General features: G+C 43.3%; 1 protein-coding gene across 2 annotated transcripts in view; it reads left to right on the top strand.

Moving 5' to 3' along the window:
* The first annotated feature begins 14,837 nt into the window (after positions 1–14,837).
* CLINT1 (clathrin interactor 1) overlaps positions 14,838–22,102 on the top strand; it is a 45,269-nt gene continuing 38,004 nt past the window's right edge. The window contains exon 1 of one of the 2 annotated variants that reach the window (XM_063413416.1): positions 14,838–15,014. In XM_063413416.1, coding sequence (XP_063269486.1) covers positions 14,974–15,014 — 41 coding nt within the window. In that variant the 5' untranslated portion in view covers positions 14,838–14,973. The remainder of the gene's footprint in view (positions 15,015–22,102) is intronic. The other variant, XM_063413414.1, reaches the window with a different exon arrangement.

Here is a 22,102-nt window from a genome sequence, read left to right as displayed (position 1 = left end):
GCTGCCTGAATTCAGGGTGTTTCACTGGCAGAAGGGCTGGGGCAGTAACCCCTGGCAAGGCAGATGATGCTCATCTCCTGGGAACAGCAACATCCTCTACCAGCACAGCTGCATTTGTTCACAACTGTGTAAATTTTGACCAGCTAAATCCAGCTAGTCAAAAATAGACTTCCAGATGAATCCCAGGCCCCTTGAGCTCGACTTGAGTGAAGTCCCCTCTATGTTACACAGCCCTTCGGCTGCTAGGAAGAGCTCCAGCAGTTAAAAACTACTGAACATCAGGCCTTGGAAAGCTTCTTAGTGCTCCCTTCTCCCAATAGAACTAAATTTTCTCTCAGATTAATCTGAGTAAAAAGCATTAAAATCATTGCAGGGCTTCAAGAGAGCAAACACGATCAAGAAATAGTGAGTAAATTTGATAATTACAGACAACCACACAGAGATCAAAGACAAAGCAGAACTCTCAATGTTATCAAACTCCCCCTCAACCTCTCCAGCAGTGGATTTAAGACCTGTGGCTAGATACAAGTAAGCAAGTTTATAAAACAATTATTGTGTCAATCGAATGCCAGATTTTTCCCCAAATATAGTAACAAATGTTTCAGCTGTTGATTCAAACTGCAGAGCCAAGGAAGAGAGATGTTTCATGGACATACTACTCTCTTCATGTGCATGTTCACGTTCTCACAAAGACACAGATTCTTCCCTGGGACTGGGTGGGCAATTAAGCACTTTTTCAAGGATATTTTCCAAATAAAATGATAAAGAAAAATTCAGAAATGAGAAAACACAGGGAAATAAAACTGTATACACAGATTTCCCCATTAGATGATTTTCTCTCATCAGTTAAAAGAGGAAGTAGATTTAAAAATAATAAAATTATTTAGGAAATATCCCAAGTGCAGCATATTCAGAGGGATGGTTATAAACCTCTTGTGAGGCAGGAGAATTAGTTCTCTAGCTTGCCAGTCAAGACAGGCAAGAGTCAGGTAGAGTGAAAATCATTGCTGTGATCATTATCAGGTGAGGAAGAGATGAGATGAAACTAGAACCTCTATCTCCTCTGTGATATGAGTACAGCTCAGTCCTGATGGTGCCACAGGATGATGTCTGCTCTTGTCAAGGGATGCTGAATCAGACTAACACTGAAAACAGAACATGCAGAGACTGGAAGGAACATGAATGACTCCAAGTAAAACTCATCTGGAGCACATACAGGGACAGCTGAAATTTCAGAGCCTTTTGTTGGAAAATGTCTGCTGGAGGAGCAGGGGGCATTTAGTGAGAGCTGACTTTTTCATGACAATATTCACTCATTATTATGCTAAGGATGATTTCCTTTTATTCAGAAAATGAAAAAGGATCTAAGAAAAATGTTGATGAAACAAAAAACTGTAATTGAAATATTTTCCACTGGAAATAAGGAACTGAGCCATTTGCCTGCTGGCTGTCAGTGTGCTCACTCATCCCACTGGAACTAACTCTCCACATCCCACCTGATGCCTCTTCCCTCTTCTGCAGACTGGCCTCCCAGAGCTGCAGAGCAGCTCAACCCCCTGCCTGAGATCATAGGCAGAACAACCCAGTCTTTCCAGTCTGCCCCAGCTCCCCAGGTATTTTGGCACAAGTTCACTGACAGAGGCCTTTTCACTTGTAGAGGGTCAGAACTGGAAAAACTTGAGCTATTTGAGGTCAGAACCAAACATGTCAGCAAAGCTGAGCTGAAAGGAATCTTGCACAATGTCTGTGTAGTCTGTGCCAGGAAGCAGTTAGTCCTAATGTGCCTCCAGTTCATTAGTAATCAAATCGACTTACCAGAAAAAAAATATAAAAGAAAAAGAAAAAAAAAATTAAGCCGACTGTCCTTATTCCTGTTCAATTGGCTTCTCAACACAGAAATCCCCTCCCTGTAATTGTGTATCCCCCTTGCACCTCAACGCTAGTGCCTCGGGCAGAGGGTGTCTCTTTCACATGAGGGATTACACTGCCTAAGCACCCTGAGCTATGGAAACCCAGTGTTCTGCTGGGCTGCACAGCTCCTTGAACATTCATCCCAGCGCTCTCTCAAGTGCAGCTGGTGTATTTCTCAAGAGCCAGGCTGGGCTGATCCCATTCTCTGGAAAAGGACACACATTGTTGCTCAGCAATGGGTGTGCTGGGAAGAAATTCTAGCTGTGGCAAGATTTCAGCAGGCTTTTGCTGTCTACAGTAACGCTGAATTCTGCTGGCTTCAGCCAAGGCTTGTGTGGGTTCCTGGTGCCAGTTCACTCCCTGATCCCAGTGCTGACTGCACCTGGACATGGACTCGTTTCCACAGGACACTCTTTCCTTGAGCTCTGTCGGTGGGCATTACAGACACATTCAGTGTGTGACCTTTTCTGTCTGATTCAAAAAACCAAACTGAATTCCAAGTTTTAAATTCTGCAGCAAATTGACTGCTCAGCTCTGTGCATGTGCAGATGTGCCAGAACAGGAAGAGTTCTTGCTAGGAGAAAATCAAGAAATTCTGCTAAGAATCACAGAATCCTTAAGGCTGTAAAAGGCCTCCAAGATCATTGAGTCCAAGCTGTGACCAATCCCCACCTTGTCAACCAGACCAGAGCCCTGAGTGCCACATCCAGGCATTTCTTCAACGCTTCAAGGGATGGTGGCTCCACTACTTTTCTGGACAGTTTGTTCCAATGTTTGACAACTTTTCCCACAAAGAAATTTTTCTTGGTGTCCAACCTGAACCTCCTCTGGCACAGCTTGAGTGATTTCCCCTTATCCTGTCACTAGTTTTTTAGAAGAAGAGGCCAACCCCCACCCAGGTACCCCCTCCTGTCAGGGAGTTTTAGAGAGAAATAAGGTCCTCCCTGCACCTCCTTTTGTCCAGGCTGAGCCCCAGCAGCTCCTTCAGCCTCTCCTCATCAACCTTATTCTCCAGATCCTTCCCCAACTGCACTGCCCTTCTCTGGACACACTCCAGCACCTCAATGTCCTTCCTGAACGGAGGGACCCAGAACTGAGCACAAGGGAGGTGTGCCCAGTACAGAGGGACAATCCCCTTCCTAGTACTGCTGACCACACTGTTTCTCTGGGACTCTTTTCAGCCGCTCTGCCACAAGCCTGGAGCACTTCAGGGGGCCAAAGTGCAGGACTGAGCATTTGGCCTTGTTGAACCTCACACCGTCGGCCTTGACCCATCAATCCAGCCCATCCAGATCTCTCTGCAGAGCCTTCCTGCCCTCCAGCACTCCTCTCCAGCTTGGTGTCATCTGACTCCCAGCAAGGGTCTCACCCAGCAATACATGTAACATTTTTAAAAGAGTTGTGGTTGTTAAATTTTTCAGTGTCAAATTATTCTTATTGAACACAAAGAGTATTTTCCAATTCCACTAAGCTCAGAGCATTTCAACCACCTTGTTTTGTTCATACACATTTATTGAAGTCCTGTAAATAATTAGTAACTTTTTGCAGCTTCAGACAGTGTAGAAACCCATCCCAACATTGTCCTATCCTAACATGTCATTCTGACTCTTGTATGGCTGACTTGGATAACACAACTCTAAGCAAGTAAAGTGGATAAACAATTACAAAAAGTTCAAGTTGGTTGTAAGGAAAAGTACACCACGTAGAAATACAGGGAAATCAAGTTTTTCACAGATTTTGTGAAGTTGTATGGGGAGGGAAATTCTGGTTATTGTTTGTGTTCAAGCCTGACAAGAAAAAGGGAAAGGAATAGAGTGTTGCTTGGTTAAACTCTGCACTGCAGCCTCTGTCTGGGTTGCCTGAGCAAAAGAGGGTAACCAAAGAGTCCTTGTACTGCCCAAAGCTGTAAATTCTCTCCAGCACCAGATGGGACTTAATTCAGTCCATGGAGTGGTGAGAAGATTCCAATGCTGTTCCTTGCAGGAAAAATGACACCCTTTCAACTGTCTAGTCACAGCCTCTGGGCACTTATGATTTTGTTTTCTTTATTACTTTGCTGTGAGTGAGCAGCATTTTCCTTCACCAAGTCACTTGCATTTTTTACATGACACAGATTAAAGCCAAGCTGACCAAACCACGACCCCTTGGGAGCTCTCTGGGCAGATGCAGTGGTGATATGAAGATGGTTTCAGCAGCTCAGTTATTCCTTCCCGACACTTCATATCCATGGCACTCATCTATGCTTGGATTCAAGCAGTTTTTCTCTGAGCCTTCATACCAAGATCAGAGTTTAAGGAAATGAAACCAAGTATAATAATAATTCTATTCATTATGGCTAAGGCTTGTAATGGTACTTAGCCATGAAAAGATGCAGCCAGTGGGATTTTCAAATTGCCTAAGTAGATTACACATCTAATTCCCATTGACAGCCAATGGGAATTAGGTCCCAAACTCCCTTAGGCACTTTTATAAATCCTATTAGGTGTCTGTCTGCATCTTTGTATGTTTAAATACCTTTGTAAACCTGAGCAAGGTTGTGTTCCCATGCTCCTCATGTTGTTTTCCAGGGTTTTGGAAATAGAACAAAGTCAGCTCTTCTAACACACTTTGTAGAAGTCAAGATTTGGAGTACGAACTGCAAATCAGGTGATTTTGTGTTACCTTTGGAATCTCTGACGTTAGAGGACTCCTGCTGAGATGTGTTCAGAGGTTGCTCACTAGTGTTGACTCACTGCTGCTAGAGCAACTCTTTTATCATCAGCTCCCATTCCCTTCAGCACTGCCAGAACAGGTCAGGGAGCCCAGACCAGAGCCAGAAAGCTCAAGCCCTGTAGACCTGAATTTAAACACTCAAAAATGCTTCCTCTTTATTTTACAGTGCCATAAACACAGATACAGATTACAATGGCAGCACAGTTCACTTGAATTTTGCCGTGCCCACAGCTGGTTTGTGTGCTCCTGGCTGAGGGGCACGTGGAATATGTGCAGAGTGCTAATCAGACTAAGCTGATTGCCTGGAAGCACAATGGTGCAATTTTTAAAAGACCACAGCCATGATTTTTCTAAGTCTTTGTGAATGCATCCTTTAGTGAAATGGCTCTGTCACAATGTGGAACCAGGCAGGCCAGAATGAAAGCAAACATTTCCCCCCCCCTTTGAAAGGCTCCAGTGTGATCACAACAATACCAGTTGAACTCTACTCTAAGCTAGAGCAGCGCTGGTGACTATTTAGAAAATAATTAACTGAACTTTACATGACATTCAGATGTTTCTTGGCTCAAATACCAGTCTATTCCTCTGCTGAATTCTAGGGATTCTGCAAACAATGAGAAATATTTGCTTGATGGTAGACTTGCATACCATGCCCATGTTGTGCTGAGTCACTGTATCAGCAAAGACAAATCCTGAAAAGAATGTTAGATAGAGAAAAAACTGCTGGATAAACTTTGAGTGTGATGAAGATTTGTCATAGATATGAAGCAAATATGGGGTGTTTTTATGAAAACAAGTTACTGGGTTTGAAGGCAGGGGTTTTTTCAGTTCCCCAAGGAGATTCTTCAAAGAATGTGGATTTTCTGCTTGTTGAGATAAAACTGCTAATGTCATTGCTAGAAATGTTAGTCTTTGGCTGAAACAAGAGTTAAATCCAGTACCCTGTTCACATCCACTCACAGTATATGAATAAAATTGTGCCAAACAGTTTTCTCTGAGGCTGGGATGATGCAAGACTTAATGGCTGATGCTCCTTCAGTGCTGGTGCCTGACATAATAATGCGTGATAACTCTGGAGAGTGGGCTCAAACTTATGTCAGGGTGACAGTGTAAACAGATGTGCTGCATTCTTCCCTGAAAATCTGAATAAGGAGAAGCTTGTTGCTTGGCAGCCCAGAGAATGTTCCAAGACCAAACTGCCAGCTTGTAAAGAGAAAGAGAAAGGCAGACAGATTATGAAATGGTTGAAACAATGGGAGTAAAAAAGAAATAAAGACAAAAAACTGTGCAGTTTTGTCACCGGGACATTTTTCCTCTTATTGATGGGTGGAAGGGCAGATGTCTGTGTTCATGTCACATATATGTGTGTACACGATGTTGGTACTGGAATTTCACATATCTGAGTGAAACTGCATTCTGAATTGTCATGAAAAACTGGATATTCAATTTATTCTAGAGAACAATATCTAAAAATCTGACAGATGACAGATCTATGAGAGCAGACACAGCAATGAACTAGATGGCTGGTAAAAAGGCAAAGGTTTCAAATCTGGCCATGGCAACTAAGTAAACTTATGAAACACACATAATATGCATGTTCTTAAAAGCATCTGTTGTCAGCCACTGTTGCCTGTTTTCCCCGAACAACAGTTGCAGGGTTTCAGTTTCACAAAGATGTTTTTGTTATGAAACAAATATGAGTGCAGGTGCATCCTAAAACAAATGGCTTCAAGGCCAATAGTAGGGCTGGCTTTCATTTGTGAATCAGAAAATAAAATTACCCAAAATAGACTTTTTGCTAAGAGGGATTTACTCATGATAATAACTGTGGACCTGCTGAAATCAAGAAGATGGCAAATAAAAAGTACACAGATTGTGCAAAGTATAATGTAATCTCAGAAGAAGAGAGATGGCACCTAGTCTATATTGGTATGGAAAGATAAACTCTGAGCAGCAGATGCTGCTTCCTCACTCAGAATGGAAGACTGTCTTAATGACTGCAGCTTGCAAGCTCCTTACTTAATGGAGCTTTGACTGGGTTAAACCATTTAACACAATCCTTTAGGCAATAAATAGCTTCTACTCTCAGTATTGTAAAAAGATCTCCAAACACAAAAGCATCCTTCATGTGCACTAAATACAAGCTGCAATTGAAAAAGCTTTGATGTCGGACAACTCAGAAGGGTTTGAGGACTGATTTTGAGTGGCTCGTGCAGGATGTGTCTGAGGTGCAGAAGAGCTCCCAGTGGTTCAGCACTCCCCACCAGCCAGTCGAGGAGCCAAGCAGGTTTGCAGGGAAGCACACGTCACTTAGAGCAAGGACTCAGTGGCAAAGAGCTAAATAGTTTTTGAAAGATCTGATTACTGAACAGTTCCCTTTTATTGGCCATGTGCTTTCTCCATGGATGGATTCATTGGATGTGCAACAATAATTGAGTTTCATCCCAGGGGTGAAGTCCATTTGGCGACTTAAGTGCAGTCACTTGTCAGGATGGATTTTTCCACAAATGTACATTTTTCAAGTTTGCATGTCTTTTGTCAATACCTCGGCTCTCCAAGGGACAGCATGTCAACTTCCTACACTCTTACATTTGACTGGTACTGAAAATCCGTCTGCTGTGGTTCTCTGAAGTCTGTTTGATGGGAAAGGCCTTTTGACAACTCCTGCCTCTCTAGAGCTCTTACCTCTTTGTGTCTGTGGTAGGTTGGTGTGGTTTTTTTTTTCCTTTTCCCAATAACAGAACCTTTTATTCAGTCCAGCAGCATTTATGGTCCCATTTTTCTGTTCCTGTCTTCCAAAACAGCAAGGAGTCCCCAAACTGATTAACTCCAATGAACACGCACTTCAAAGCTTAGGGGCTGCCAATATCTCCTCTCCCAACTCAGCCCTCAGCCTTCGTCCAAAGGTAACCATTTAGTTCATGACACAGTGGGAGACAGTAAATAAAAGTCACACCAATGGGAACCAAAGGAATTGAAAATATTGTAAACCAAGAAAGAAGCACAAAATTAACCCAGCCACTGCATTCTGGTCTTGTGCAACATTTGTTTAACTGGGTGGTACTGCATGCAAGGCAAATTTCTAGATCTGTCTAGCAATTATTCCAGGAGGAGGAGACAGGCAGCTGGAAATGAGGGTCATTTTGTTCCCAAAGTGATCCCCAGTGTCAGAGAAAGGGTAGATGGTGGCTCTCTCTTGCTTTGATGGGATCTAAGAACTGAAGGTCCAGACACAGTAAATGTAATACTGAATGAAGCTGAATGAATTGCCAAGAACCTCACAGAAGAATTTTGGAACTGGAGATGATCAATATGTTCAGTTCACTGTCTTTCACCTGATGGTGGCCAAATAATCCTACGAAAGATGCTGTAGTAAATAACTGTGCATAAGGTTACTTAGTGCTGTAAAAAATCTCCACTTGAATCCCAGTAGAACAGATCTGGTTCTTATGGACAAGAAATATATGCTGTTAATTTATGATATTTTTCCATCTGACATATCTCCCAACTTAACAATAAACCTTATCAATTTCACCTTTGAAACTGAGTTTTCTCTTTCAGCTTTCCTTTTATTTCATTAAAACCTCAGCAGTTATTATGCTGATGATGGTGTTTGCAGTATGCTTTTGTAAAATACTAATAGCCAACAGCAGCTTTTAAAGCCTTATTTTTGTAAAAAAAATATGAACTAAAACAACCACATTCCATGCAAGCAATAGAAATAGAGAAGAAGGAATGAGGGAAGCACAGAGGTCAAAGTTGCTAAAACACCATTTCTTCCCCTCAACAGAAGTTACTCAGATGGGAACTCTTCATGACAGGACTTGTATTTGTTTTCCTGTTGATGCATATAAATTATTATGTGAACTAATACAGAGAAAAGAAACTCATTAAACAGCACTTTCTTGATTATTATTTGAATTAGAAAAATCGAGAGCACTTTTTTCCATTCTTTTCTTTGAAACATGACCTAATTAAAAATTGTGGTGGGTGAAAAAAAAAAAAACAAACCAGCAGCATTTTAAGGCATTGTCTCCCACTTTGAGATAGAAAGCCAGTTCCTCTGACCAAAACTGGCTGGATAATTCCAGCCTAGAGAGTCCTAGTCTGCCAATCTGTGAAAATGTCTCCATCTACAGTATTTTGATCCAAGTCCAGCTAAATATTCTGAAAAGGGGATTTTGAAGACCATACTGTGAAGTGTTACTGTGCCAGTTTTAATTTCCAGCCAAAATGAAAATTAGACTAATTTTTGTCTGTTCAAGTACTGCTTTCAGTTCTCCCTGGGTTTGTTTGTTAGCTTGCATCCATGAAAATATGTACTATGACCTTTAAGAGAAAAAGCTGCAGCGATTTCAGGAAGACTAAACTCTCTCCTCTTGTGTTCACAGCTGATGGAAAGCCATAGTGGGGCTTCATCTGATGGGTTATGTAAGACATTTATGGCACCAGTTGATCTGTATGAGAATAGGCAAAGTGAGATGAGGTCTTCAGAGAGCAGTAAAGGACACCTGTTTTCCTCTTTGTCATGTAGTTGGAGTCTCCTGTAAGACAAACTCCCTGAGGAACACTGTTAAGAATGCTCTCCAAGGGGATCCTCAGTATCCAACTGAACTCCTACTACAGCCTTCCCACTCCTACTACATCCCCACAGAGCTTTCCTCTGGTATCTCTCCCCACACAGCTGTGCATTTTCACAAAACACAACCTCAGTTCCTCAAGCTGGCCACCCCTCTATCTCATCTGATTGAAACTGGCCCAACAGTAATTGCAAGGGGACTGAAAGACACAAATACAGAGACAAGGAGATCTCAGAAGAATTGTATCCTTAGGAAACCAGGCAAACAAGACCTTTCTGGCTCAGGGATCTGGCACAGAGCTGAGTGACTTGGACTACAATCAAACTGACAATGTAATAAATGGGAACACTTACAGGCTGCAACCATCCCTAAGAATTCTGACCTCACTGGTCTGGCATGTGCTTCTGGTTCAGCCCTGTTCTGCTACCAGTGTTCTCACTCTGGCCACTGTCACAGGCATTTTGGAACTTGAAACCCAGGCTGCTAACCAAGACAAATCTGTCAGCAGCTGACTTACAAAAAGCAGACAGTGACCTGTCCTTTTCTCCTCCTACTGTATAGTTTAAATGCCAGAGAGGTGAACTGTTGTCAGTAGACAAAAGAACTTACTGGAACAGCTGCACAACAGCAATCAGGAACAATCCAGGCTCCAGTCTTAGAATAGAGCTGTAACAAAAGACTGAGGAATCTGGACCTGAGTTTCTGGAAGGAGAATAAAGATCATGTGTGGTTCCTATGAGAGGACTCTACTGAGGATCAGTGCTCAAATACAAACTCCTAAATTTCCCATGGAAAGTACCATATCCACTTAAAGGAGGTGTCTAAGGGTGTGACAGAGACAGCTCTGGTGACATCAGGACATAACTCACACGGGGTTTCCCTGTATTTTAAACTTCTAACAGTGGTAACATTTTAAAACCTGCATCTCCAAAGCCTCCCCAAGAACAGTGTCAGATCAGATCACATCAGCCTGAAGGAAAGCTCAGAACATCTAATATCATCCATTAATTGGTAATCCCCAAACCCCACGTTTCCATCCCAATTTGGAGGCATGCATACACTGCCACTAATGTGGGAGAAAATGAGAAACCAAAAAAACCCCAAGTAGCTCTGTAAAAATTTGAACTAATGAAGATTGCTTCCCTGGGGATATTTGTCTCACAGTTGATTGGTTTGATAATTAAATGGTAATATTTTGGCAGCAGGAATTCACCCCTTTCCAGACATCAGGGAATCCACAACAAAAAAGCAATGCTGTGAAAGCCCCAGGCACAGGAAAAGCCAGAATTTACTGCTTACTGGACAATGGAGAACCCTGAGAACTGTGACCTTAAACGCTTTTCATTAAAGGCTGAGCACATCTTTTCAGGAGCAGTAACAATAGATTCTCTCCTGTTCAGTCATTTGTTTTGAGACAACTTGTAAGAATTCTGCATAAATTTGTAATTCACTTCGAGAGCAAACCACCTCTGCCTCTCCTAAGTGAACTGGTTCAATCGTTTCAAAAGACTGTGAGGAGACAGTGTGAAAATCCATAGTCATGGAATAAACCTTCATTTCTTGAGGCTAGAAAGAAAAGCAGCACTGGGCTGGATGCAGCCTGATGTTAACATTCAGCACAGCCTCCCTGCAGGAACTTCTGCCCAGGTTCTGCTGGCAGAAGCTGTCTGAAGGGCAGGGTTGTCCTCCCAGCTCCTGAGATAAATCATCACCTCTGCCTGGCACTCCCAGTCTTCCACGAGCATAACACGGGCAGTTGTAGCCTTGGCTCTAAAGCTTAAAATAGAATCATCTTCACTTCTTAAAAACTTTGAAGTTTGCTACCTACATTCCTTTACAGTGAGTCAGACAGGTCCTGGCCATGCAAAGGCTGTTAGTAAATGGGTGGATCATCTCAGCAGGGCAGCGTGAGGAGGGATAACACCAGAACATCACTCACACATTTTTTCACTACCCCCACACTTTCCATCGTTCCCTGCCAGCATTCCCTGTTCCTGCCTGCCCCTCAAGATCCTCTCCTGAAATGAGTGTGATGTGGGCTCACGCAGTGGAAGCTTCACAGGCAGTTCTAAGCCCATGGAAGGGACTGGAGGATTTCACCAGAGGAAAAACCATTCTGTGGCAGAGCAGGAGGACATGCTCTGAAACAGCCCACCTAGGGACCCTCTGGTTGGAATATGATGTTTGTGCAGCTGGGATGTGTTATGAAGACACATTTGGACTCAGAGAAGCTGCAATTTTTCAGAAAAACCTGGATGGTAACCAGCCTACAAATAGGAAACATTATTCCAGTGTTGCTTCTGCCCTACTGACTAATTCTTAGAAAAAACAAACGTTATGAAATTCAGATTTCAGCTGCGTAAGTGGGTAAAAAGTGGAGCTTTATGAAATCATGGAAATAAATACTGCTTTAAATGAAAAGTTTTTCTCAGTCTGTGCCATAGCCTCCTTACACTGCCACAACCTGATTTTCCTTGACATTCCTCTTTTCCCCCTTGCATTTTAATTGTAAATTAATCACTAACTTGGACATGTCTCTACTGTGCATTAATATGGTTGATATTAACAACAATATTGCTCTCCAGGCATCTGGAATGTGCAAGACTTTTTGTGCACCAAATGGCCCATATTAACTTCTGGAATAGCCAGGTGCAAACTCTATTGCAGTGCTCAAATTAGTTCAATTTCTCTAACTGCTTCTCCTGTAATTGATGGCTCAAATTATAATAAAGTACAGTTCCTCTACATGATATATATTACAAGTACTACCTGTTATGCTGAATATTGCATTGCTTTGAAACTGCATTACCCTCTCCCTTCACCGATCAGATCTTTTTTTTTTTTTAAGGAATTACTTATGAACCAGAAAGTGTCTTCACATCATTCACAAATTATACATATTCTCATGCACTTTATCAGCAACTGACAGAATGGGGATGGCAAAATTACTGTCAGTCATGTTGCATTCAATGTCACATAAAGACCTGCTTTTTACTATACCTTAAAATTGACAATAAATGCCAGTCATCTCTTCTTGCCCCATTACTGCATCCAGACACAGCAAGTAATGCTTAGAAGAAACTCACCTTCATCTTTAAATCCCTGCTCCAGCCTTTCTTTCTTCTGCATATATTGTCGTTCTCCTATGTCTGCACTTAAAATATTCCTTACCGTTCTTTTTTTTTCCTGAAGTGTGCTATTACAGCGGCTTGTAAATTTTTTTTTCAAAAGAAAGAACAATTTGGAAAGAACAATTTCTATAAAACAAACTAATCGGACAAATCCCGATGGCTTATTGACCCTTAACTGTTTCAATTCAAATGTTCTCCCTGACAGGAAAACAATGAGGAATGGGTGCATTTTGGGGATATGTGCACTTTGAGGTGTGGCTGAGTCTGGACTCTGGAATCTGCCTCTGGCAGCCCCCCTTGAGCTGCAGCTCTGCCCCAGCACTCAGAACTCTGCAGCTGCTCAAGGAAAGCTCAAACAAGAGCATCAATTTCACTGCACCACAGCAGAATCAGGAGAATTTGCAGTTCATCAGAACCGTATTTAGAAATCTGATCTGGATCCAATATGGAGTGAAGCCACACTCGAAAATAACATTTCCAGCCAATCAGAAAAGGTGTGTTTCTGCAAGCTCAAATTATTAGACTTTCTCTTATTTCTTCATTAAACACAGGTTATAAACATCATCTGCTCCTGAACACAAATGTCAGTGTATTCACAGAAAAAACCAAAAGGCTGATCTTGTACAGCACGAATCCTCACCCAGTTTGCTTTGCCAGGTGTTACAGTATGAAATTGGGCATCTCCTTCCTCCCAGTCCCCAAAGGCCACTGACATTTGTGGGGGCAACAAAACTGGTGCTGAGTTCAGTTACACACAACCACAGTCACCACTGGTACTGTGCTGCAGATTAAAATATCACCTCAGGGTTCAGCAGCATTCAAAAATGAAAACTCTGTTAAGAACTCTTATGAAGGGAACTGAAAAAAAAAGGCCATAAACCATCTCAAGGCTGGTCATAGCCTTCTGCAGAAATTAAGTACGTTGCAAGTCTTAGGCAGTAATAAACAGTGTAGTAAGAAATCTACAGATTTCTAAATTTGCAACTGATGAGGAAAGGAGTGCTGGGGAACTGTTATGTACTAATTCTCACAGTTCTTGAACTGGTAATGCTATGAAGCAGACAATTTAAAACACACAAAGGAACCATTTTGTCATGTGTCAGAACACTGAATTCATTGTGTGAGGTGTCCTGTAGGTTCCTCTAAAAAGGCTCAAAAAGCAGTCAGTAAATCCATAAAACAAAAGTCCACCCAGTGCTCCTAAAGGGCAAGTTTTAGCATGAATACTCCAGAACTGACTCCCTAAGCCACAGAAAACTGAAAATTTGAAAGATGTACCTGAGGATTGATCCATCCACATCCTTTACATTAATAAACCTCTAATACTGCTGAGAAGTGACTTATTAGAGCAGCAAGTGCTGTTGCCTTTCTCGTGCCTTGTTTTGCCAGCTCTGATGGAATAATAAAATGAAAACATTTAGCATTTGTCTTTGGATAAAAGTTTGCAGAAGTATATTGTCTTTTGGCAAAGTATATTTATTTATAACATACATCAAGAATGAAAGTGGGTCATTTAAAATTCACGAGTACAATTTGTGAGAAAATAAATGTATGTAATGTAATGAAACTGACAAACCTGATTGTAAACTCACTTTGATGACTTCACTATTTTCATTGTAACTGTGATTCCTGCAAGGACAATACAATGAAGATGGTCTTGCCGTTGGCAAGTGTGTTAAAACAGTCAGTATTCTCCTGAGGCGGCTTTTATGTGGGTGATTGTTCCATGAGTTTTGTTCATTAACTTGGTCTTTTTCCAAATTAACAAGGTTCCTGCCTGTGCAGTGCCTCGGTGGGCTTTGGGGCAGCTCACATCCAGCCATTTCTTTCCGAAATCTGGGTTTTGGGGATCTGGGAATTCCAGTGCAATTTCCTCCACACCATACACCATGATCAGCAGATTGACAGCCATAAGGACAGAATACTGCTCTTAAACGAGCTCCTCGCCCTAGAAGTGTAAAACCACATTCTGGTCCGACATGAGTTTTATGCCAGTGTTTTGACTTTAACCAACTCTTTCACAGCCTCGCCGGGCTGCGGATTCACACTGCATGCCGCAGGAGTGTGAGGGAGGTTGAGGGCGGGTTTGAGCCAGTCCGTGCCCCCCAGGCGGGCACAGCCCCTCCGTTCCCCCGCCGTGTGAGAGCTCCCGAGAAGCCCTCAGGACGCGGCCGGCAGAGCCTCGCCTCACGCCAATCAACCTCGCCTCAGCCCGGCCCCCCTCACGCCCATCAACCTCGCCTCAGCCCGGCCCCCCTCACGCCCATCAACCTCGCCTCAGCCCGGCCCCCCTCACGCCCATCAACACCGCCTCAGCCCGGCCCCCCTCACGCCCATCAACATCCCCTCAGCCCGGCCCCCCTCACGCCCCTCAGGCCCGCTCCCGGCAGGCCCCGCGCACAGCCGCGAACTACCACTCCCGGCAGCCCCCGCGGCGCCCCGCAGGCCCCGTGCCTGGAACCCCTCCCCGGGACTCCATCTCCCTGCAGCCCGCGCGGCCGCCCGAGCCTTCATTTCCGGGAGCGGCGCCGCGTCCCTGGCTCGGCGGAGGCGGCGGCGGCCGGAGTGCGGCGAGCGGGGCCTCCTGGGGCCGGCGGCGGAGGGAGCGGGGCCGGGCGGGTCTCCGGGCGGTCGGTGCGATGTTGAACATGTGGAAAGTGCGGGAGCTGGTGGACAAGGCGTGAGTACGGCGGGTCGCGCGCGGGGGGCCGGGGGCGGCTCGGCCGTGGCCCCTCAGCCGGGCCCGCGCTCCCCCCGCCCCCCCCAACATGGCCGCGGCCCCTCCCCTGCTGAGGTGGCGGCCTCACACCCCCTCTGTGCCCGGCTGACCCCGGCCCCGTTGTCTGTCCCTGCTTCCGTCCCTGTCCCCCAGTCGCTACCCAGGGTGGCCCCTGAGCGCCCTCCGGGCTTGGCTTTGTGGCCCCTGCGGGGCTGCAGGCAGGCAGGGGTTGCTTTTCAGGTAGTCCGTGGCCTTTCCATTATGGCTGGCTGCTTTCCCGCCCCTCTCGGGCGCATCTGGGCCCTTGCAGCTCTTGGCGATCAGGGCTTCAGCTTTGGGTGCCCTCTCCTGTGCGAGGGTCCCGGGCTGTGTGTGCCCGGTTTGGTGTTCGACCCTTGGAATCTGTCTCTGCTGGATTGGCTCCCAGCGTGGCCCTTAGGCCCCTGAGGGGGAACAGACAAGTCTCTCAAAGCGGGAGGGGGGTAAAGAATCTTCTGCACGTTTTCAGAGAGCTTCCCAAGTCACCACATGCTCTCTAAAGTGTTTCCCTCCTTCCTAAGGACAGGTTTGCCTGTAACTGCTATTGACTCACAACCCCGGGCCGTTCAGAGGTGGAGCGTGGCAGAGGACTGAGATGTCCGTTCGCACCCCGTACATATTTAAATAGCTCAGATATTTACAAGTTTGTTTCCTTGAATAGAGCCTCCTCCCACTGAAAACTTGTCTATGGACTTGGTTATCGTGATCACTGTGTTGCAGATGGAGCGCATGACGTTATTATTGCGTGTGTCAGCCGCTCCCTCTTCTTTGGCATGAGAAAAATTTGATACAGTGGAGAACTTAGCAAAACTTGGCTTTCCTCCTCAAATAATAAGTCTATAGGGGAAAGCTTGGAGCACTTCTCCATCACTCATTTCAGTGGTGCCCACTGACAGGACAAGGGCCAGTGGACATAAACTGAAACACAAAAGTTCTGTCTGAATATGAGGAAAAGCTTCTTTACTTTTGGAGTGACAGAGCTCTGGAACAGCCTGTCCAGAGAGGTTGTGGATCTCCTTCTCTGGAGATATTCCACACCTGGTTGGATGTGATCCTGTGCAGCCTGCTCCAGGTGTACCTGCTTTAGCAGGGGGCTGGACTGGATGATCTCCAGAGCTCCCTTCCAACTCCAGAAATTCTGTGAGTTGAAGATGTCTCTGCTCATGGCAGGGGGTTGGCCTAGATCTCCCTAAAGTTACTTTCCAATCCAAACCATTCTGTGTTCTATGAATTGTGGAATGCTAAGAGGAATAACTGGCTGAAGGTCTGTAGATGGGTATATACCAGATTATATTAGTGACAAACAGTTATACCTGCCCTTACAAGTCAAAAGTCTTTCAAAACTGAGGTTCTGTGTTAAACTTTTATTTAATTTTTGTCTCTCCAAAAAGTTTTTAAAGGGGCCTGTGTGAGTTATAGGCTCAAAGATGGCAAACTGAAGAGAAGTGTCAGCTTATTTGTGATAATCAATTTTTTTGCTCGTGGTGCTGTGTACCAGTCAGAGACTTTTCTAGGCCAGGATTTGGAGGGCATTTAAAAACCACTGTGATTAAGTCTTGTCCTGATGAACTTATTTACTTTTTATAGCTTCTTGTATACAAAGTCAACCCTGGGTAAAGTAGTTTTAATAACGTGACAGATGAGATATTTAGGAGTACAACCCTGACTTGAGTTCCAGGACCTTTCAGGGAAATAAAGTTTTTCCCAAGTACTACTTGTGTACTTTCAGTCAGTAGGATTGATTGTCACTGTAGCATAATTTTGTCACTGGTTTTAAAATGTTTACTTCTAAGGATATAAGTTATTAAGTCCAACAGTACATCAAAATCTGAATTGGAAAAAGCATTCTATTTCCAGAACAGATGCAAGAAGTTAACATATCCAATAATAAAAAATTGGTTCTTTGAATAAACTTCAGTTTTCTGGGAATAACATTATGCAAATAAAGCAGGTTGTTTATTAAAAAAAAAAAAAGGGGGGGGGAGGAGGGGCAGGAGGAAAGTGGAGCCTGCAGAGTAAATAGTATTTAAAGACATCAGGATCAATAGTCCCATTGTGTGTGGTGCAGATTTGTTATAATGTCTTCTGTCTTAAGGCCATGACTTACAAAATTCTCTGAAGAGGAAGCTAAATGATATAATCTACCTCATAAATAGCAGCTGATGCTGTGGCAGCAGCATTCTGAACTTTAACAAGAAACTGCCCTTTCCTTAAAAAAGGGGATATGATTATATGAGGATTTTGAAAATGCGCAAATGGCTGGAAATTTTCCTAGTTCAGACCTTGATAGCTTTGATAGTGGTTTTGAGCTCTGCATCTTGGTTCCATATTCTGCTGATACTTATCTTAGAGTTTCAATTTACTCATCTGGGGTTTGTTTTTTATCCTTATTTGTGCTTTAGTGACTGAGAACTTGGTTAGGTCAGCTATTTCAACATAGAAGAGTTTTCTTACACAATTCTCAGATACTTTGAGGTGTGAAGGTTCTGTAAGTGGTGATAAATAGCTGTGGGTTACTTTAAATGCAAAAAGCCAGGTAAAAATGGTAACCCTTTAACATTCATCAAAGTCTTAGAACCAAAAAATAAGTTAGCAACTGCAAAATACATATGAGAAATTCAAATTTGTGTTTAGTATTTTTGAAGTATTTGGTCTCTGTATTTCTTTGGTGTGGTTGGAATTGGGCAGTGAAGTTCATCAGGTAAATTCTGCTTTGTAATTCTCTTCACACCACAGTCACCTCTTATTTTTATGGTAGCATTTTCTCGTGACTCCAGAGTACGGATCTGCATCCTGTTGTGCATAAGACAGTTATTTTAGATAGTGGTAGTCTCATTGTGTTTGACGTTTAGGAGGAAGACTGTGTGGTAGAGTATTGGATTTACTGTTCTAGGATGTGGTGGAATCCTTTTGTTACGTGTCTTGTTCTGCTCTTTGTTAACTTCACTGCTTTTCAATGCCAATGCAACTCCCTCCGTTAAATATTAAGTACCTTGATTAGGTTTGACTGAACAGTAGTACCTTGTTTCTGGCTGGGCATTGTGAATAAGGTTGCAGTTTCAATCAAATAATTAATAAAACCTGATTGTACCTAGTAAAATCAGCTTGTCATAAGGTTTATTCTTGCAATTTCAAAATAACTGTCAAAATTCTTCCACCCTCCAGTTTCTTAATGGGTACTGCAGTGTGTTCAAGAGTTCAAGTGTGTGAAATTATATTGAATTTCTTTTGAATTTCTCATTACTTTATAGTTTAGAAGGTATGGGTCTACATACTCTCTATTCCTTCTGGAGTAAATTCTATTTCCTATTATTATGTGAATAAATTAACTTAAGAAGTCAGCTTTTCACTGTTGTATTCACTTGTATGGGTTCTTTTTCCCCAGTAATTCAAAACTGAATTGGAAAGTAAACGAAACAGTTGGAAAATAAATGCAGTGCTCTGTGTTCAGCTGGCTGGCTCCAGGACAGTGAAGTCTGTTTAAATGGCAGAGGTTTGTGATGGCTCGGGGCCAGCGTGGTGCTTGGTGCAAAGTTGGTGAGTCAGGTGGCAGTTCTGAGTCACTCCTGAGGCAATGTCACAGATTCCTTGTGCGATTCTCTTTTGTCACAGCCTTGGGTGAGGGCTGCAGTGTAGCTGTGTTGCCTCAGCGTTCCAGGCAGGAGGTGGCCAGACAGAGAGAGGCACAAGCCACACACTCGAGCTGCTGTGGGAGTGTGAGCTGCAGGAACATTTGGCAGGTGGGAAGGAGCCTGCTCTCCCTCTCTCCCACTGCTCTGCTGCAGCAAGGGATCTGCAGCTTTGTCTCTGGATGCTGTGCTGAGAGCAGACCCAGATATTGAGCACCCACGGCACAGGGTTCAGGTTACCCCGTGCCTGCTCTGAAACAATCCTGCAGTTGTGGTGAAACTTGAGGCCAAGTGTTGCATTTACTGCTTGTGAGCTGCATGAGACTAAGGATCTGCAGGCTGCCTGGTGCTGTTTAGAAGCAGCTTACACAAGAAAAGTCATATTTTTATTGGTACAGGTATATCTGTACTTTGATAATCAAATCACCAAGGGTCTTAACCAAGTTTCTCCTCTCTGTATGATAGCAGAACTGGCAAAAGCTATTATAGTCACTGATAGCAAGTTCAGGAGTCCTGGCTGTGGAAATACAGAATGTTATGCAACTTGCTAACTTCACTTTTAAGTCTTGTTGGAGAAGTACATGTGCTTCTTGTTCCATGTGAGATTTCTAGGAGGGTTCTACAAAGAAAACCCCTTGGCTTAAACCAAAAACAAACAAAACACACCAAGGAATATTAAGAAACCCTGTTAAAACAGGTTTTAACTTGTCAGAAACTTCAAGGTATCAGCTTGGCTTTGTGGCCAGTTTCAAAAGCCAGGCCATCATCTCTCTTTAGTTCTGTTGAATTTCCTCTTCTTGAAGCAGAAACTGCTGATTCTTATTTTCCTGAAGGGTTTCCTGCATGTTGTTAACCTGCACGAGGGGTTCAGCTCAAACTGAACACAGTGTTTGTGTATATAGGTAGCAGGGCCAGCTGGACTCCTCGTTGCACTAACTTCTCTTATAATTTAAGATGTCATGATAACATTTTTGCTGCCTGAGGTTTCTGTCGCAGACATGTAGGCCATGCAGCAGGCAGGCTGGAAAACCTTTGGAGCTATTGAGATGAGATTGCTGCCTGTGTAACAATGTGGTGAGATTTTACAGCCACTTTCTTTAAAATGCCATTGCCATTCGTAGCTTTTGTGATCTGCATGCATGACCTTAATGTGAGAGAGCACCTCTCCTCACATCAAAGGATAAGACATAATCTCATGAAAAAAGGGATGAAGGTGACGGATCTGAATGTGGTAAGGACAGTATTACCCAGATGTTCATTTGCATTAGTTCACCTGAGTGAGGTTGTTGTCACTTGCTTTTACTTAAAAATTAAAGGAGAGAGCCTGTGAATTTCTTGCCAGTAATAGGAATATGATGGTTGCCATAGTCCTGTTTTGTTCCCTTCTCCTTCCAGTTCGGTTTTGTCCACCTAACTGAGCTCTAACTGCTTTGCTATACTGCTCTTAGCCACACCTTTCTAGTGGCCCAGCAGTTACATGTTTACACTCCCTTGTGTTGTAGAGTGGGAGGTGAAGTGTTGCAGAGCTGTTTCCCTACACTTCACAAGCTTGATGAATTGCCCCAGTATGTAATAGTTTAATTTCTTTTTAAATGGAGAGCAAATAGTCTTGTTTAGAATTGATTGTAATAGGGAAGCATAATAACACCTTAAAATTTATTTTAGAGGTAGGCACTTGGGTCCTCTATTATTCGTTCTGATGCTACGTCTATGCAGAGAGAAAGGATTTTCAGTGTTTGGGGAAAAGGAAGGATTAAAAGGAGCTGTTGTCATGAGCTCCAATAGAACTAGGCAGGGGAGAAGTTCTGGTTGATAAACAGCATGTTTTCTTTAGTGCTTCTAATTGTACAGTCTGTAAAGAGGAGGGTAAATTATTGGTAAAATAGAGTGAATTACTGCTTCTATTGTCATTGCAATTTCTCGCTGTTGTAGCCTAAAGCACGTAATGAGACGTTGCACTTCACTCCCGGTCACAGATGAGGGAAGCTAGTAAGATAATTCTGTCAAGTAAACCAAGTGCCATTGTGCTGGTAACAGTTAAAATTCTGCATTTGTTGACTCCTAGTCTTACGTTGCTGTCTGCTACCTCATGCTGTCTGCAGGATGCTAATGTGATAAATGCACCCCAGTCATTTACCCTGCAATTACAGACCTTACCGTTCACTTTGGATTGCTCTCTGCCTGTAGAGTGCTCATGTTTGCCCAGAAATAGGCAGGATCCCATGTATGCTTAGCTGAGGGATTTCAATCCTCCAGCCTAACTGCTTTCTCTTTTTAATGTGCCTGTAATTGTTCTTATTTACAGGCGATTTTCTTGTGGTTCATGGATTTGTCCACCCAAGCTATTGAGCTCTTTAATGAAATGCTGTTTGCTCGTTCAGTAATAGCAGGTATTATTGTAAATGATCCATCATATATTACATCCAGTAGAAGGGTAAATGTCTAACATTTGTCCATTGCTATCTGAATCTCCTGAAACTCCTTTGCTTCAGTCCTAGGATCATTTAGTTTTCTCTATATTTAAGATTTATTTTGGTTTGCATAAGCAAGATCTTCAGGGCAGTGAACACTTGCACAGTTTTATGTAAGGGACAGATAGTTAACCCTCACTGCATGAGTTATTCTCCTATTGGTGCTAAAGAGGTGTCCTGCTGATAACAGCTTTAAGAACAGCATTTTGTATTATTATTACAAGCAAGACGATGATGATTATCTTCAGCCCTGGAAGGGTTTGTCCTCTGCCTGGTCACCAGAGAGCTAGGAGGGAGAAGAAAGTCTTGGCAGTACAAAGGAGGGCTGGATTGGAATGTAGCATTTGGCTCTGCAGCCACGCATGGCTGTGTCTGCCAAGCACTTGTAACAGCAAGTTACTTCTTAGGACTTCCCTCCTTTTATTAAAAAACTTCCAGAAAGTTGCTGGTATTAATAAGGAAGAAAAAGAGTTCTAGTCTTTGGGCCATGTAATTGAGCATGGGAGATAAGCATCTGTGAAAGTATTATGCTCTGTTACCTCCCATACATAGATATGCTGTTCTCTTGTTTGAATATTCAAGCAGGCAAGCTGGTGGAGTAATCCATCAAACAAGCAAATGTGACAATCTGATGGATTTATTAAGAGTTGGCATAAGGTAGTTGTGGCCAAGCACAGTTTCATCAGCACACTCCAAGTGGTGCTTTTGTTAGTGCTCTTTCAAATGTGTTATTGCCATTTTACACCCTGTGGTAGCTGACAATAGTCTGTATTACATTGTGTAAGGCTAGCTCAGATGTTGGCTTTATGTATTTTCAGGGAATCTAAATGATGAATGTGTGACACCTTCAGTGTTCTTGAAATGTTTCTAGAGCAGAGCTTTGTGTGTCCTTGCCAAGCAGGACTGGGCT

Source organism: Prinia subflava, chromosome 16 (assembly GCF_021018805.1).
Source record: "Prinia subflava isolate CZ2003 ecotype Zambia chromosome 16, Cam_Psub_1.2, whole genome shotgun sequence".
In the NCBI taxonomy this organism is placed as follows: domain Eukaryota; kingdom Metazoa; phylum Chordata; class Aves; order Passeriformes; family Cisticolidae; genus Prinia; species Prinia subflava.
Note: the sequence above shows the minus strand (reverse complement) of the source record. Positions and strands in the feature narration are given on the sequence as shown.